General features: G+C 33.9%; 1 protein-coding gene across 2 annotated transcripts in view; it reads right to left on the bottom strand.

Moving 5' to 3' along the window:
* The window catches only part of LOC128855039 (protein held out wings-like), a 51,911-nt gene extending 35,271 nt beyond the window's left edge, over positions 1 to 16,640 (bottom strand). The window contains exons 1-3 of one of the 2 annotated variants that reach the window (XM_054089622.1): positions 16,446 to 16,640; positions 14,404 to 14,982; positions 7,363 to 7,394 (exon numbers count right to left, since the gene is read on the bottom strand). In XM_054089622.1, coding sequence (XP_053945597.1) covers positions 7,378 to 7,394; positions 14,404 to 14,569 — 183 coding nt within the window. In that variant the 5' untranslated portion in view covers positions 14,570 to 14,982; positions 16,446 to 16,640 and the 3' untranslated portion in view covers positions 7,363 to 7,377. Of the gene's footprint in view, positions 1 to 7,362; positions 7,395 to 14,403; positions 14,983 to 16,445 lie in introns of those variants that run through there. The other variant, XM_054089621.1, reaches the window with a different exon arrangement.
* Between the last annotated feature and the right edge of the window lie 2,400 nt (positions 16,641 to 19,040).

Here is a 19,040-nt window from a genome sequence, read left to right as displayed (position 1 = left end):
AATGCTATGCGAACCATCCAGAGACGATTGATGCTTTAAAACACGAAATCGAAGTTGCCATTCATGAAATTGGAGCCCAAACAATCGAAAATGGGGTTAAAAATTGGGTTGATCGAATGGCCTACTGTAAAGCCAGTCGTGGCAGTCATTTGAACGATATTATTTTTCATTTATAAATGACAATGTTCAATCTTCAAAATAAAAAAAAGTATGAAAAAATATTGATTAGATTTTTTTTATAGCCGATTCAAAAAGCAAATTGTACACGGCCCACCCTATAGATAGTAACAAGACTAGAGTAACAGCAACATTTGCGTGTATTTTGTTTTTGCAATTTGGTACTCTCATTGTTAAATTTCAATGAGAATATAAGGAAATATTATTATTCTTATTATTTATTTATTAAATTATAATTAAAATTATAAATATGTTTACAGCACCAGCTACCAGGGCTATCGGCTAGTGTAAGAAAATAAATAAGGCAACAAGAAAGAAGCAGGAGACTTGACAAATAATCAGCAGAGGTGGTCATAAAGTAAAAGCTGTTAAATAATTATAATCAAACAAAATTTTATTACATTGAGTGCAATGAAAGTAAATGTCTCTGTAGGAAAAATGAGCGATGGGAGAAGTGTAGTAATATACCCAAAACTAGGGAAAGATAATTATTTATTATCTTTATACATTTTATTATCTTCTCTTTTTTGCTGTTATTTTTTCCTTGTAATCAAGGTTTCCTTTCCGTATTGCTCAGTCGTAGTTGGTGACTATGAAAATATAATATTATACTTGACTATACAGAAATGATTGTATATTAAGTATTTAAAAATTCTACACACATTTTCATTTCGCTATTAATTGCTCCCTCTTCCTTCTCCTTTCTTCTCTACTATTCGACATTAGGTCAGTAAAACGATTTGGCGCTGGGGAGCTCGCTTACGAAAGTACTCGTGCATGGGGGGAAAATTAACGCTTTTATTATTCCTGCTAAATAACTACATAGCTATGTAACGATATTTTGCGCGCACGCCTGCTGCCAACTTTGTTCAGGCACGATTAGCCATTATGAAGATGGCCCATTAAGGTGAATGAAATTATACTCATGCATAATTATGCTTTTATTGCATATGTAAAAAGATGGAAAAAATTTATTGAAATAAGCAGATAATTGAGGTCTTTTTTGTAGAATTTAAGTGTGCTTAGTATTAGGTGAAGTAAAAAGTTGTGAACGTTTTCCGCTGGACGCTTTTAGGGAGCCATACTATAGTTCACGATGTACTTACTTTTTGTTATTTTTTATCCTATTGCATTATTTTCGTAAGTTTTGCTTGTATTCCTATTTAATATATATACTTTTTTTGCTTAATTTCTCTTATTCGTTGTTATTGATTTTATAGATTTTTTCTTATTTTTTTTTTCTGTATTAATTAAATATATAAAAAAAATTTCTTTTTAACTTTTTTTTCTGACTATTTTATTACGTTGCACTAATTTTATAAATGTTATGCTTTTTTTTAATGTTATTATTTATATATTTATTTATTTTATTTTTCTTTCCTTTTTTTAATTCAAAGTTTTATTTTATTAAATTTTTTTTCATTTTAGTTTTTTGTACTCTTTTGCTTTATTTTGTTTTCGACTTATAGGTTTACATCTAAGTACATAGATAATCTTCATTTTCGAATATGACTCCGAAAACTGATGAAGGAGATAAACCATATAAAATTTCTATATCGATAATTAGTAATTATGATATATAATAATATAATCTCAGATTACTTCGATAACTCTTCAGTATCCAATCTAGTTTAGTCGATTATTTTTGGAAAGAGAAAAACTGTCCAAAATATAAAATATAGGTTGCTTGTTTTTCAGGAAAAAGAGAGCAGAGTGGCACGAGGAAGAAACTGAACTTCCTGATCATGATGAAAAGATTTATAGAGGTGTGGCCAAGATCAGACCATTTACCGGCTCTCAGCGAATTTGCAAGAATCAGCTGATAGGTTGACGTAACCGTGGTGATGGCAGCTGTTCGTTTCCTCCGAGAAAACTCAAATTGTGTTGGTGATGTACGAAAAAATCAACACAGCCTTCACTAATGTTACTTCGTTGCTGTCTGAACAACGGCTGATTAGACGAGAGTGTAAATACGTGTGAAAAGAGCGGGCAGAATTCTGTTGTCGATGCCCATGTGACTTGGTAGCCGAAGGTGATGGCACAATTTTGTTTTTCCCCATAGCGGATGGTCAAACCTGATAATATAATATATCGTCTTCGCTTGCTTATTTGTGGGAGGAAACTATTGCAGCTTCGAAATACAAACAAACCAAATTTGACAGCTGATTATCAAATTCCGCCTTGTCCTGTCTGTGTAAACGGATGGATCAATGAACGCGTTTTAAACTAGATAATGTTTTAACGTACTTTTAGTTTTATCTTTAAATTATTTTTTATGAATTTTATTTTTTTCATCATTTAATTTATTTATATTAGTATTTTTTATACTTATTTTTTTTTTTTTTTTTTCAGTTTCATTTATTTTTTTTGTTTAATTTCCGTTATTTTTTTTTTTTCTTCTGCAGTTTTATTTTATTGTTTTTTTTTTATTTTCATTTTTATTTAATTATTACTTTTTTCATTATTATTTAAATAATTTTTTCAATTATACTATAGAATTAACTTAGTTACCGTTTTTATTTGACTTTATAATTGTTTCGGCCGCCAGAATTCACAGAGAGAATGTAGGTTCGAATCTCGGTGTAACACCAAAATTAAGAAAAACTTGTTTCTAATAGCGGTCGCCCCTCGGCAGGCAACGGCAAACCTCCCAGTGTATTTCTGCCATGAAAATGCTTTTCACAAAAAATACCTGCCGTTCCGAGGCGGCTTGAAACTATAGGTCCCTCCATTTGTGGAACAACACAACATCAAGACGCACGCCATAGATAGGAGGAGGAGCTCGGCCAAACACCCAAAAGGGTGTAAGCACCAATATATATATATATATATATATATATTATAATTGTTTTGTTTTATATTTTATTAATTTTTTTTTTTTTTGTGTTGTACAAATTTGTATTGCGTCAACTCCAGCCCGGTTTAACCATAAAGCAACAAATTAAATTACTGTTTTTATTTATTTGCAGAAAATCTTATTTATTTTTTATTTTTCTAATTTAGCTTATTTTTACAATTCGTATGTTTCTTTTTTTTTCATTTTTATTCAGTTTATTTCATATGTTTTCTTCATTTTTATTTAATTTTTTTTTGTTCATTTTCATTTATTTTTTATTTTTTCTCATTTTCATTTATTTTAATTTTATTTTATATTTTTATAATTTTAACTTTATATTTGTTTTGTTTTTTATTTTATTATTATTTTTTTAGATATTTTTATTCCACCATCTCAATGCCGGTTTAACAATAAAGCAACAAATTAAATTACTACTTTTAATTATTTGTCGATATTTCGACCTCAATTAGAAGTTATCTTCAAGAAATCTTGGCTCTTATTTATTTTTTATTTTCCTTGTTTGTCTTCTTTTTTTTAATTCGCGTTCTTGAATTTATGTGCGTATTTTTGTTATATTTTTCGTGATTGTTTTCCTAAACTAAAGAAAGCGGTCTACGAGTATTCGATTAACATAAAATAACACAAAAGTGTTGGCCTTCATTGCTTCATTGCTTTAAGCAATAATAATTTTAATTAGATACTTTTTATATTTTGTTTACTTTGCGATACTCAGATCCCAACCTCAAACAGTAAATTTTTCTAAAATTAACATTAAATTTTGTTTCGCTGCTTCTTCTTCCGATCACCAAATATGAATGTACTCCATGCACGACTGCTGAGTGAGCCAGTCAGACTCAGTCTATCAGACACTAAAGCTTCCAGTCAACCAGCAAAGAATAAATGCAAAGAAATGGTCGACAAAATTTTTTGTATGTCAGTAGGGGCAACAAGTCTATGTAATTCAGGTTCGTTGTACGCACTTTTATAAATACATATAAGTATAAGATATGTATGTATAAATGAGTAAGTAGGTATTAAGCAAGCGTATCTCTATAAATTCGTTGCTAGCAGGTAACTAAATTAGGTCAGTGTGCGAGTTGGGCGAAAATGAAGTTAGAGTTTCATGAGGCTGGTTGTGGTGCGCGAACGAGCCGACACTTGGGTCAATTTTTGTATTGGCACGAAAATGAAAGCAAAATATATTAAAATGTTTTTTATAGAACACCTGAAAAAGCAAATTTGGCAGTTAAGCTTTAAATTATTATTCAAGAAAATTCATTCATAGCGTAAATGCTCAACTTCACTTGCTATGAATAGTGGACATAATTATTGTTGTGTAAGAAGCATGAGGCAGAAGAGTGAAAGTTTTTGCTAGTATAAGTGGGCCGCTTCTACACCATTATATAGAGTGGGAACCACCGTAACCTAACTTTTTCGTATCCGAAAAAAATTCCAATTAAAATTTTCAAGAAAATATTCTATGAGAATTTAAAAAAATGTTGTTCAACATCAAGTGTTGCAATGAAAACATAAACATTTTGTACTAATGACAAATTATAAATGCAATTTTTTAATACAGGTTTTACTATAGTCCACTACAGATATTTGCGCCTTATTATACTGAAACTTAATAAACTAAAAACTACATAACCGGAAAAAATCTCATTAAAATATTTGGGATTTTGTTGTTTTTTGCAAATTGTTTTGCTTGCTTTGATTTATGCTGTTTTTATTTTTATAATAAATTAGCAAACCAAATGCGAATATCTAAATCATTCAGTGATACTCACGATATGTCTGCTTAAGACAACTTCAGCGAAATTCAAAATTGTGCGAATAAGAAAGTTAATTAAAATAGAGTAGCGAAAACTTTTTAAGTCAACTATAAAACGGATGTCCAATTAATTCTTGACTCTGCTTCGAGTTTAATCTAAGATATTAATTGTAAAAAGCAGATCATTAAATAATCCTACATTTAATGAACTGAAGTATATCACAATCTCAGCGAACTATAGAAAAGAGAAAGTTCAGGTCACCTTACGCAAACATTTGACCAAACAAAGGTATGAAGAAACGCAGTTGGGAAGAAATAACTTTTGCGCAACAAATAAAAAATGGTATGAAAATTCGCATAAGGAATAGATATCAAATCAAACCCTAAAATAATGTAACTATAAAAGAGCACAAACACCAAAAGCAACTCTAAAATACATAAAACGTAGAAGGAAAGGCGAGTTGAAAGTAATACAAATGTAAATCTAAAATAACTTCATTTAAACGGTTTGAAGCAATTTTATGTATTTTCTTTTTATTATGAACTTTATTTTTTATTTTTATTATTTATTTATTTTTTTGTTTAGTTTGCAAAAAAATTCAATATTTGGTACTGTAAGTTATCTGCATCACTTTTAGTTAAGTGGTATTATTAAATACCGTTATTCTTAAAAAAAAAACACTCAGCTTTTGTGCTAAAATACCAGGCGTCGAAGAACTAATCCTCCAATTTTGTTTTTGAATAACTTTTTTACTGATTATAAAATTATTTCGAGTGATCTGAGCGTCTGCAGCTGAGTGTCTGCAGTTGTCCAGTTGTGCAGCTCATTCAAGTGTCAAATATGAATGGCGTATGACGCCATTAATTTTGTGCCACCTTGTGTATACAGTAGAGTTTATCTTACAGTGGTGAAGTAAAAATTTATTATTTCGTTCATTAAATCAAAAACTGCTAGGGTATTGTGTTTATTTTTATAATTTATTATAGTTTTACTACAATATTTCAGATGTAAGCTTTTTGTAATAGTCAAGAGTATTTTTTGATTTTAAATACACATTTGACGCACCTGAACTCGAAATTTTGGTCTAAAGAATAAGAGAAAGCTGACAGATCTAACAGGTGCGAAGCGGATGGAGATTTATACAATGTTAAATCACTTGTCAGCAGCGACAAGAGTGATTCGTTTATTATGTTCAGTTAAGAAATATCTACATTATTTTACATACATACTTAGGTGTAGAGCAACTGATCTCTCTCTCTCTCTCATTATATTACACTATGTGTACAATATGAAAGTATAGTATACCATATATCACCATATATTACAACAATCACCGTCAGCAATCCTGGCGAGTTTGCCGAATTTTTCACACTCCAGCGTGTGGAAGCTAGAGAGGGTGGACCTCACGGTCTAAACCGCGTAGCATCTCGAACCGATAGAAAATCTGTTGCATAACATGCAAAAATCGTCGAAAGACTCGGAAGACTACTCGATTTTTTTAGAATATGTTGGCGTCAAGTTATCAAAAAGAAAACATCGTCTAAAACTTGCTAAATTTGGCTGGAAATACTTGCGATCTTTGAGAAAGTCAAAACTTATTACTGTCATACAATTAATTAGGTGCATGCAATCTGCAAAAGCTGATAAGCATTCAGCACTAGTCACGAGAGCAGAATTTGTATATTAAAAGTAACTCGAAAGTGTTATTGTTTACATTGCTGTTGTTGCTAATCTAGCAGCATAAACATTCTCCCTACATATATGGCGAATCTTGCTGGAGTGAGAGTCCATGGCCGGATATAAATTCGAGTCGTTTCGGTAACGTAGAACCGACATGAAAATCGTACACTTTTCGTGAGCTTGTCGAATGATACAGCATTCCAAATTTTTCAAAACAATATTGATTTTCTCGCGAAGCCTGTTCTTCTTCGGCGTAAAATCCAAAAGCTCAAAAAATGTCTAACTTTGCCTTTAAAATTGTATATTAATGCCCATTTTTAAGCTTGATTTTAATAATTTGGCCACCCTCTGTAAAAAGTAAGCACTCAACTATTATAGATTCTATATAGATTTCATTGCAAAATTGTTTAAACATTTTTCCCATCTCTGTGTCTTCTTAATTATCAAAAAAGGAGTGAGATTTAACGGTCCAGCGTTTATTTATAGCCAATTTGTTTACAAAAACTCATCACTCCGTAAGTTTACAAATAACTTTAGCACATTTTGGTTACAGCATTTTAGTTTAACGCTGTTAAATATCAAATAATGAAAATATTAAAGCGCCGAAAATTAAGCTCTTTTTCTCACAAACTCTTATCGCGTGACGGTCACATCTGGTGGTTTTTGTGGCGACCTGGTTTAACCGGTTGTCTTATGGAAAGTAAAGAAAAACGAAAAAACAAAAAACAAATTATAATACTAATAATCTACTTATACCTACTTTATTATATATCCAATATTTATTTTTGCTATTTATCGGCTTTTATATTCCAGACAAAGTTCGATTGAATTTAATTATCAAATAACAGCAAAAGCAAAAGCCGCGTCTGCCTCAGGCGTTAATAGTGGTTTGATTTCAGGTTTTGATTTTTATTCGCAGCATTTGACTTCCGGAAAAATAAAAATACAAACATTTAATTTAGTGCACAAATTTGTTCAAATAAATTTGGTGTACGATTTATATCGATCATAGTGGAATTCGGAAGATCTCCCTACTTAATTTAACATTTTGAGATGATTGTAGATATAAGCCGTTAATTGCTAAACTCGTTAGAACATCTTAAATTTCGATGTTTCGCATAAGGGCAAAAGTAGGCGGTTAGCGAAGTTAGTGAGACAATCAAATAAGGCATGAAAGCTAAGCAATTAGCTATATGAGCCTAGAGTGGCAATATAAGAATAGAAGTTTTAGACATTAAGAAAGTTGTAATTCTCAATTTTCTTAAATTGATAGTCAATTAGTGAAACATTTTGTCATACAAAATCAGTAATGATAGTAAATATCGTCAGCGTCAGAATAATGTAGACACCACACTTTGATAAGTTTTTACTATTTATTTATTTATTTTGTAATTTAAATTATTTGTTTATAAAAATATAGTTCATACTACAACAAGGACCATATAAGCAAAGTTTCCAATTTTGTATAAAATTTTTATAAATTCAGAAAAATGTTCAACAAAATTTCAAACCTTTTGCTCAGAATTTTCAGAAGAACTTCGAGTAAACAGTTGATAGATCATTGCATTTTGGTAAGTGCAAGTTTCAAGTAGTTCAAAAATCAACTTGATTTTTGACAATTTTTTCTGCAGACGGTGTTGCTTCTTTTCTTCCATATAAAAATATGTGCATTAGCGTTAAATGGAGAAAATGCACAAGACCGAGTCGCAAAAAATTCTCAAAAATCAGTGTGATTTTTTATTTCAAAATCTATGAAATAAAAAAACAAATTCTCTGCGCGATTAAATCAATTAATGGCATATTGTTTTTTCCAGGAAATTTTGATTGAATAAAAAATCTAGAGCACATACATATATATTTTTTACATTAAGTAGTAGTATTGGATATTTTTTAAGAGCTTTAGGACTGAAAATGATAATGCAGCTCATCCCTCATTAGGAAAGAAATAAGGATCGGCGCCAGTGCTCTATGAACTTCGCGAACAGATTACTTTTTTTCAGAATACATTTTCACAATTTGCAAGCGTTGTTCTGGCGTTAAACGACTCATGATGTCTTGCCAAACTTATAGTCCGCGAGCAAGGGGTCATTTTGACCTCATCATTTCATGCCGACTGATTTTAATACTGCGGCTGACGGTCTTCCCACCGCTATAAACGCAGCTGACCATCATTATTATATTTTCATATGTGTCCAAAATTATGTAAACAAAATTTTTATCGACATAAAATAGTTTTACTTTTTAATTTATTTTACAAGTTCGCCTGTTCAGCTGACGTATTTTCCCCCCTCTACGGCGCAGCTTTCGTTATTCATGAAAGCTAAATCACAAGTATAGTCAAGAATTTAACGGTATAAAAACGCAGTCCAAAATCGACCCTGGCTCCCGAGCTATTACTGAACAGAAATGTCAAGACAGATCGCCATTATCAGCTGTCAAACCATAGTTATCGAAATCGACAGTTCTCAGGTAGCTAAAAACAGCTGATATTTATTAAGAATCAGACAAATAAAAAGTTCTTCATTTAAACGCAACTCAAACGCAATACAATTTTTTTTTAGTTGTTTTGAAATTAGACTGAAGAGCGAAGTTTGGTTCAAGACACTGCTTCTTAAACAAAAAAATTATTCGGAAAGCGCCAGGCAAATGTATATCGTAATAAACAAATAATACTGAGTTCAAGCTCCAAATTTATTTATACGTAACTACGAAAATCCAGTTTGGCATCATGGTAACTCCGAAAGTGGTATTTGAGACCATTCTTTTATAACAACATTGCGCATCTTTTCTAAGATCGGAAACTTACGTCTTCCAGCGTATACTCGTTAAGAAAGATTGTCCCAAATATTTTCGATCGGATTTAAGTCCAAGGATCGTAATAGTCACGCTAATACTGGAGCCCACTTGACGCATGTATGCCAGCGTTATCCTACTGAAATATGGCGTTATTGTCTGGCAGGTCCTCGATATAGTTCACCAAGACTTTATCCAATAATTAATGTAGCCTTCTGAGTTCATACGTTTTGCCCACGGGTGTTCTGCTATGGTAACTTAAACCAGTACAAATCATCAAAGAACCACAAAACCAAAGATTCGCTTGGTAAATAAACACTCGGGACCATTAAAATCATACCAGTAGTACTTAAGACAATCAGATCCATGGATATTAAATATTTTTCGTCTGCAAATATCACATTTTTCTACTAATCGGCCGACAACATGTTAAGTTTTATAAATTTTAGTCTAGCATTTTAATAGCATAAATGTAAATGCCTTCAATTGAGTTGCGGAGAATATGCATATGTCACGAATGTTGCAGCTGGGGTTGATTTCCAAGCACGCAAACATTGTTAACCGAAAAAATAGTTCAGCGCGTATAAATCACATGATTCTGAAGATCAAGGACTACAGATAATTTTATCACCGAACAGTTGCCTCAATAAGTCGATGATTTCGCAAACAAAATCTTGCTTATTACAAAATCTCTGAACCAGAAGTGGCCACACGAAACACTTTGTTGGGAGTTTTTTGGAAATTTATGTATTTCTGCGTTATGTAAACGGTGGTTGGTTAGGTTAGAGAATCTGAAATATAAAATGTGAAGCAAAACTGAATAAAAAAATCCTTTCTACAATAGTCGGTTCTGCCTCACTGGAATGTCGCAGATTTATGTGTATCTGACTGAGGACAGATACTTCAGAAAAGTTCTCCACACAATTAGGAATAAAGTTTTTGTTATGCAACATAAAGAAAAACAAGGGTATTACCTGTCAAATTACTTCATCGAAATAGCGTACTACCAAAAGCCATTTGCAATGCAAAAGAATCAATAAACATTAACTATTGTGAAGAATTGCAAATTTTAAGTAATTGTGGGCTAATAATGTCTCCATTTTTTATACTTCTTTCTTGTTTAACGTACTTTTAATATTTCATTTTATAAATACATATATGGGAAGTCTTTCGTAGCTACTATTGAAAATGAATCAAGGTTAACTTGTGTAAAAACCATTTCTACCTACCAATTTTGAAAGCACACCTATTTGAACAGACCTTAGGAAAAGGTCCATAGGGACATAACATAGCATAACTTTTTCATAGCCCAAAGCCCACGGAAAGAAGTGTCGACCCTTCAAATGATCAAAAGGCTTATCTTTTTGGATTAATTTAATTTTGTAAGCTTATAGGCCAATATTTTGATGAAATCACAGCCTTCTGACTATTAAAAATAGTCGAATTCAAAATCGTATAGTTCTTGCTAAAATTATAGATATGTATGTATGTATCTATGCATGTATTTGTAAATGAAAATAAATTCAGAACGAGTTCCCAATTTTTTTTTTTTTTTTAAATGTATTTTAACAGATAATTTTATTTTTAGGTGTTCGAAGACTTGCAACTTCAATATCTTCAAAGTTTCAACTAAAACTGCTGCAGAATGAGAGTGACTTGCTTCTTTCAATTGAAATGAATGTAAATATTAACACCAATTTGATTTTTCTGCCGGTATGTGTGTGTGCTCCCCCAATTTCCATACAAATTCGTAAACATTTCCAGAGTAAACAAATTGAGAATCTTTCAGCAGAGAATCATTATTTGCAATTCATCCTACATCCGCCTCGATAGTTGTTTACATTCCAAAAATTATCTTCGAATTACACAAAATGTTTCGCACTCTTTGCCTGCTACTCGAGCACAAATAACTGTAAAGAATTGACAATTCAAATTATATAAAAACAAGGCAATAATTTTATGCGTAAATAAGCAAAAGTCAAGTGGGCAGCAACAGAGCACTCGTCACCATTATCCCGCCGGTATTGGCACTTTACCCCATGCCAGGCTGCATGACTGGGCATCGAGAATTAACGTACACACACCGAGAAGAAAAACACGTAACGAACGAATGAGAGACACAAAAGGCAATCGGACTTAAAGTAAGGCAGGCAACATTCTTCAGCATTGCAACTTTGAGAGTACGTTGTCTGGAGATACGATACAACGGACCAAGCACATGCCACGATCCACAACACAAACAAGCACACAAATATACTTGAGTGCAAGGGCAAAGCAGAAACAAAGCGGCATAAAGCAGTGAAAATGCAAGCACAGAATCTGCTGCTTAAGCAGATAAACAGCAGCAATGTGACAACGTCGCAACGTAAGCACACAGTTGCATAAAGTCAACAGTTGCAAGAAGACAAACGTCATCAAAAAATGTGCTGTATACTGTAAAGATACAGTAAAATAATGCGAAATGTGCCAGCGAGTGAAAAAAACATCGAAGAATAATAAGGGAAAGAATTTCATGTATAATTACGAGAAAAGTGAGGGAGAAACGAATCAAAGTGGCGCGTAAGGTGGAATGAACTGACTCATGTGGTACTGTTGACTGTAGGATCCAAAAGCAAAGACAAAAACCGGAAAGTAAATTGCAATGGTACGAATTTATTTTTGAATGGTTTCGATCTGGCTTTCTACATTTTTATTTTTATTCCCTCCTTATATGTAAGCCGCTTTTTCCCACTCTGTTTTCCAAGTAGTGCTGTATAGTTTTTCCGAACGCATTCACCGATGCCTTGTTGCGGCATACAAATCATAACAGTAATCGAACAGAAAGAGCAAATGGCCAAGCAATAAAGGTTAACACTTTAAAAAGTACTTTTAACTGCTTTTGCTGGTCATATTTTTGCGCATAAAAAGTTTTTGATTAAGCTATTAAACAGTTGACCAGGCGAGACTGAAGCGATAAATCAGTAAAAAAAAAACAAAGAGTACAAATTGTAGACAAAATGTGTGAAAGCAATTCCAGTTTGTCAATTAAAAGGTAAGGGAACATTGTGAAAGAAAGTAGTTGTGTCAACTGCGAAGCTAATAGTTGTTGTTGTGGCAGGATAAAACATTCTCCATACATTTTTTTGTTTATTAGAAATTAAAAAATTGTTGGTGTTCGTCACTTGATTTCTTCATCAGCATCTACGACAAAGCTTGTATTCCCAACAAGGCATTGCTCGTTAGATGGCGGTACTAACTCTGCGTTTATAGAATTGAGGCCAAATTTGACATGCTGTCATGCTGGCATATGGCTTCTGTTGTCCTTGCTCGAGGTAGGCTGGCTAGACAGTCCTATTATTTATTTATTTTATTTATTCATCATAATTTAAATAAATTTACTTACAATTATCATAAGTACTCAAGTGAAAAATATGAAATGATAGTCTCAGAATTCAGAACTTTTAGTAAACCTTTGGTGATCACTAAAAGGGAATGTGAACAGAAGAGACTCGCCAGAAACCCAATTCTTAATTCCCTTGCAAGAATTGGTGAATATTTCTAAAGGACCTAATTTCGAAGTACAAATGAAAAATGCAGAGCGAGGAAATTTTTTGCTGAATACATCTGCCCTTTCTGTTTTACTATGTTTCTAAGAAGCCTGTATGAGGAAGATACAGGGTCCGGCACTCGTAGTGTAACCAACCGCATGAGAATCAGCTGCCTGTTAGTTGGCTAAATGACAGTTAAGAGTATTGTTTACAAGCGCCCGGAAGCATTTTGCCGAGAGTAAACGTAATAACAAAAAAGAAACGTAATAGTGTGATTACATTATATTTGGCTGGAAAATCACAACCAGCGATTGTTCGAGAGCTCGATCATTTAAAATAAATAAAGTTTTTGTTTATCGCACCGTTACTCGTTACAATGATACTGGTAGCATCGCGAAACGTCATCGAGTTTGTCATCAAAAGATTGCAACGTCACATGAAATAGTTCAACAAGTGAAGAAGCGACTTGTGCGAAATCCCCGACGAAGTGCCAATCATATGGCGAAAGAACTGAAAATATCTGACCGTAGCATCCGCCACATACCAAAAAAATGATCTGAAAGTCAACCCTTACAAGATCCAAAAGGGCAGCAACAAATCAGAGTTTTGAGGGCGAAAGAGTTGCTTCGCTTGGCCGAAAGTGGTCAATTTCCGAACATTATGTTTTCTGACGAGAAAAATTTTCAAATTGAGTAAACTCCCCAAACGATAAGGTTTATTTGACCGACCGTCCATACGAGAATTTGAGTCATCGATTGACCACCAGGAGGCAGCCACAGGTAATGGTTTGGGCCGTAAGCGCAGCGCATAAGCGCCAATCATTTTCATCGAGCCTGGCGTCAAGGTAAATGCAAAATATTATCGGGAAAGTATTCTGGAGGTTGCTTTGAAGCCGAGGGCAAACACACATTTCGGTGTTAGACCATGCATGTTTCAATAGGACTCGGCACCGTCTTACAAAGCTCGAGTGAACCAAGAATGGCTTAAAAAACAACGTTCTGAACTTCATAACGCCCACACAATGGCTCTCAAATTCACAATGCGCGAATCCGATGGATTATTCTCTTTGGGCCATTTCGGAGAACAAGGTCCGAACTACGTTCACCAGTTTCGAGGCGCTGAAAAACGCCATAGTCACATTTGGGCAGCCTGCGACTCGTTTCTAGACCGTCTCAATACCATAGTCAAGGTAAATGGTGACCATATCGAGCAAAAGTAAATTGATTCTTAATTTTGTATTATTTTCACGCATTTGTTACTTTAATTGAAAAAAAGTAATTTTTCAAACTACAGTACCGGACCCTGTGCTAAAATAATTTACGTTCATTTTATTTTTCGCTACGGTGACGCATGGAAGAAATAAGCGAGTATCCGTAGTCGCCCAGGTAGTTGAGTCGCGGCTAGCCAGTGCATCTAAATCTGAGGGTGTAATTCCATTGCAAATAAAGATCTCGTTGCTTCAATTCTTATATCTTTATTATCTTTAGTTTATCTCAATGTTCTACGACTTCATGCTAAAACTATATTTCATCGTTTCTTGTGCATGGGTATGGTGAAGCCGATAAGAATGAAAAAAAAAAACTTAAATAGATCATTATTTTCCATTTTTACATACCTTCATCGAGTAGACGTTCTACATGATTGAAGACATTTGGAAATGCTGCCATTTGTTTGCGATCCTTCAGCAATTGGGCCAAATAATCGGCTATGCTTTGTGTACTCTGATGTTGCTGTTGGGGCGTTTGTTGAATAGTAATGGCGCTGACATCACACAGACTCATTTTGAAGCTTTTTTTGTTTTTTGTGGGTTTTTAAGATTTTATTACAAAAAATAGTTTTGATTTATTTAATTAAAATTTTGCGTTTTAAAAGCAATTCTTAGATTAGATTTTGAATGGCTTGATAAATGAAAATTCACTAGCCACACTTTTAACTTGCAAAGTTCTTGGGAATTTTAATTCGATTTGATTTTTTGATTTTCAAAGAATTTATTGCACACTTTGTTTTTTTTTTTTTTGTTGGGTTTTATTTAAGAAACACGCGTGTTATGAAAACTTATTTGCAATTATTAATGCACAAGCAGTAAAATTTCTTTGTTGAATGCACAATTTTTGTATCTTCATATGTGTGTATATATGTGTATACTTATGTCTGTATTTGTATGTTTGCAGTTGTGACACGTTTTTCTAATTTACTGCAATTGTAAGAACAATTTTTAGAATGAATTGAATTAACTTATATTTTTTCGTTTTTTGTTTGTCTTTGGAGGTTTAGTTTTCTCTCTAACCAATTCAGTTGCAGAAGTCGGCGACAACAGATTTTATGATAGTGTAATAAGTACACTAAATCGGGGCAAACCAACCAAGGAATATCAACCCCAACATACCACCAATATACAGCTACCACACAGGTAGATGATAGAAATGTGATTTTCAATAAATTGATGTTAACAATTCGCTGAATACAGAAATTAAACTAAATACCCATACCATATGCCATTAACATCTGTATGGAAGAGTGCCTTTAGCAAGAGCATAAGAACATAACTGAGACCTAAATACAAAAATATTAAAATGCAAACAGCGAATTTGTGCATATAATGCAAGTGGCAAAAATTACTTGAAATGCAGCAAAAGCAAATAAAAGTGCAAATTTTCACATGGAGCGCCGAAAGTGCGGCTGCCAAGAAGGCGGATCGCGAACAGAGTCGGAAAAGCGCAAAGGGACAGGGACAGGGGCAGTGAGGTATAATAAAATTGCCAGAATAAACTTAAAAAGCAATTTATTGAACACCATATTGTAATTCATTTTGCATTTGTACTTTTTGCGCAACATTTGTAGCGAATCGAATCCAGTTGATCGTATTTCTTGCCTTTTCGCTGCCTCCCATACGCCTTCTGTTCAGCGGCATTCTCCTGTTTTGAATGCGAACCAAGTCGCTGCTGACGAAAACGCCAGCTTCGCAGTCAACGACAGTTTCTCGCCAGTTTCATTCTTTACTTTGCTTAATTTGTTTTTGCCTACGTTTTCCAATTCCGCTTTGTTCAATCAATTCGTATGGCTCGCCGTCGTTCAATCCACACATTTGGCCGTTTGCTGTAGCATACACACATATACTCAAGTATGGATGCGGACAAAGCGGATAAATGACGAGATGAAAGCGGAATGTCAAACAGATTTATTTCTCGTTTCTTTCTACGCTACTGCTGCCCATGCCTTTGCCTCTATGTACTCGTATTCTACTACAGCGCCTCGCCTTGCTTTGCGTCGTTTTTCCAAACGAGAGTAGTAAATAGTTTTCTAAAAATATTTAGATTAACTAAAAATACACTAAACGGAAGTGGAAAGCGCGCTTGCAGACAATGGTCGCCGCCCAACTTCACTACACTCCACTAAGAATTTCTAAAGAGAATTTTTAGATCTCAAAAACTAAGTATAATTTTTGTAAATCGCGCTGCGCAGTCGCTTCGCAATGCCGTTTGGAATGAATAGAGATGACGGCGACGCTCGCTGCTGAATTGTTGTTTTCTTCAACAATTTATGCCACTACTCTTGCCCTTTGAGAAGGTAAAGAAATGTGAGGTTCCAAAGCACCTCTGCAACTGAACACTAGTCATTAATTTGGCTTTATTTTAGAAAATTGTTCACTGTCCATACATTTTACACTTTGCCAAACGTTGCACGCTTTATTTTGTCACGACTCGAGTTTCCAAAAGAAAGAATTTAGAAATTTTGTTTGTGTGAAATTTATTATTTAGGCACACTCAAAATTTCCTACTAAACGCGGGTTGTAATTTAAAAATTAACTAAACGCGATGACTCCAAGAACAAAACTGAAAAGACACGACACGAAAATTTCGCTTTCAAGCGATCGCTTGAATATTTTCTTCGCAAACGAGATTGCATTTGTTGTTTTCGTGTGGGTTTCAATTCTTTTCATACACATATTTAGTTATCCCACTCGCACAGTTTGTTAGTGCGCGCCGGCTGAGTGAGGTGTAAGCGAGGCGACACGAGGGTTGCAACGATCGAACCAGTTTGTAAAATGTACCATGTGGGAACAGTTTGAATGAGTCAAAAACAGTATTTGGGAACACTTTTGGTATGTGTGGGAAGTTTACTAAAAATAAATTATTGAAAAAGGGTTTTCCATTTAGGAAGATGCAGTATAATAATGGAAATTAAATGCTTTAAGAAAATGCGAAAAGCGCACATTGGAAGGTCGAAAAGAGAGTCTCTCTTCATAAACAACGGCAATAAACATAATTTTCAGTAAATCGGTGTGGGTTTTTTTTTTATTTTTAGTTTTAGCGAAGTCAAAACGATTCAGTTGGCGAATTCGACAAAAAAATCATTTGTTATTCAAAAAGACAATTTAAAAATACATAATGAAAAAACAAATTATAGCATTGAATCGCGTACATAAATCATCGTTGCACGGTAGCACGAATTAATAAAATGATGCCACACAAAATACATCTCCAATATATAGACAAAAAAATATCTTTTGTCTGATCTAAGCAATCCCTCTATCGAGCCTCCCCTTGAATTGCCCATATCCACGGATCCGGATCTTCGAAGTACGAGGTATTAGTAAAGGATGTGCTGAATGGCCTCCGCCTCTTCCTCTCATCTACAGCTCTTACATAAATCGTCTTGCAGGGCTCCGCACATGCCCGCCAGATTATAAAAAACTTGTGAAAAGCCTTTTTTTAATGGAGAATTAGTCAAAGTGGAAAGGATACTCTGCAGGTGTCCAGTTTAGTGTGACTACAGTTAGTAGCTAATCTAGCCTTCTGAGAAAGAAGTCATCAGATCACCACCAATGGAAACATCATTGGTCCCCTTTTTTTCAAAACTCCGTCACTTCTTTAACACCTCTGCAAATTTTTCAAAAAATATTTTTTATTAACTTAAAGATCCTTTCAACTTATTTAATTATGAGGTAAAAAGCCTAATCGCTAGAAAAATTTGTTTTTCTAGGGCCTTTAACGCATTTCATAACTCCAAACTTGAAAAATGTACATATAGTCCTTTTATTAGAAAATTTAATCTCTTTGGAATAACATTTTAAAGTGAACCGTGGCAGGGGATTATCGATAAGTTAATTAAAAAATATTGTTTCTTTTTGTTAAAATTTTATAAACTTTATTCATACAATCACTTACTACAGCAAAATCCCATGGTTCCCTTTATGTAGGTATATTTGGTGCGTACACCCTTTTTGGGTGTTTGACCGAGCTCCTCCTCCTATTTGTGGTGTGCGTCTTGATGTTGTTCCACAAATGGAGGGACCTACAGTTTCAAGCCGACTCCGATATTTTTATGAGTTACCTATGTTCTCTCTGTGAATTTCGAATGGTAGTCACCCACCAGCCTATTCGGCTACGGCGGCCGCCGTTCCCTTTACTTCAAATGTAAATTGTTACCAGTAATATGGTAGGTAGTGCACGCCATAGATCGCTTTAAATTCAACATAGTTCGGGAAAATTGCTGCTGCGTCGCCACTTTGTAAATTTTCCAGAACAAATGTTTTGTATAATAATATAGTTACATATGCATAGGCTCATCAAATAACCGTGTGTCTTTATCACCTTTTCTGCCATCCAAAAATAATTGTCAAAAAAAGAAGGCTTTTTCAGACCCCCTAAAGTGATGTTAAGGGTCTTCTTTGGAATATTTTTTTGAGAAGCTGCGTCTAAGCAATGCTATATGCTGGCAAACCAGCTGCTAATGGCGACTGAAACCTCTGCTTGTCTTTCTTTTTCCAGGTCAGTTCCACAGAGGCCAGTCAGCCAGTCCAGCATCATTGGGTTTTTTGCTGCAAAAAGCTGAATGGTGTCGTAATCATCCGATCGCAGAAGACCACTTGACCCGTAGAGGTAGCAATAAAATACTTATAAGCCTGTTAAAGATACTTATAAAGCATTTAAGTGGACCCGATGGTCTAGAAATTTCAAAAAATCGATTTTTTGTTATTTCGTATTTTTTTTATTAAAAAACTGAAAAAAAAAACGGTTTTTAGAGTGTCAAATTCAAAACCGCGCCATTTTTTCATTTTTTTGTATTCCAGTACGGGACATATGTAGCTACAGTAATACTGATTAATATTTAGAGAGGAGCCAAAATGGACAACGCCGTCCAGGTCCAATTGTCCGGGACGGTCAACTTCAGAGCCATTTTTGACATTATTGAAATTAAAATTTTTTTTTTTTCGTTTTTGTATGCAGCAGAAGTTAAATAGCCTACAAG

Source organism: Anastrepha ludens, chromosome 2, assembly GCF_028408465.1.
Source record: "Anastrepha ludens isolate Willacy chromosome 2, idAnaLude1.1, whole genome shotgun sequence".
NCBI classification, from domain to species: Eukaryota; Metazoa; Arthropoda; class Insecta; order Diptera; family Tephritidae; genus Anastrepha; species Anastrepha ludens.
Note: the sequence above shows the minus strand (reverse complement) of the source record. Positions and strands in the feature narration are given on the sequence as shown.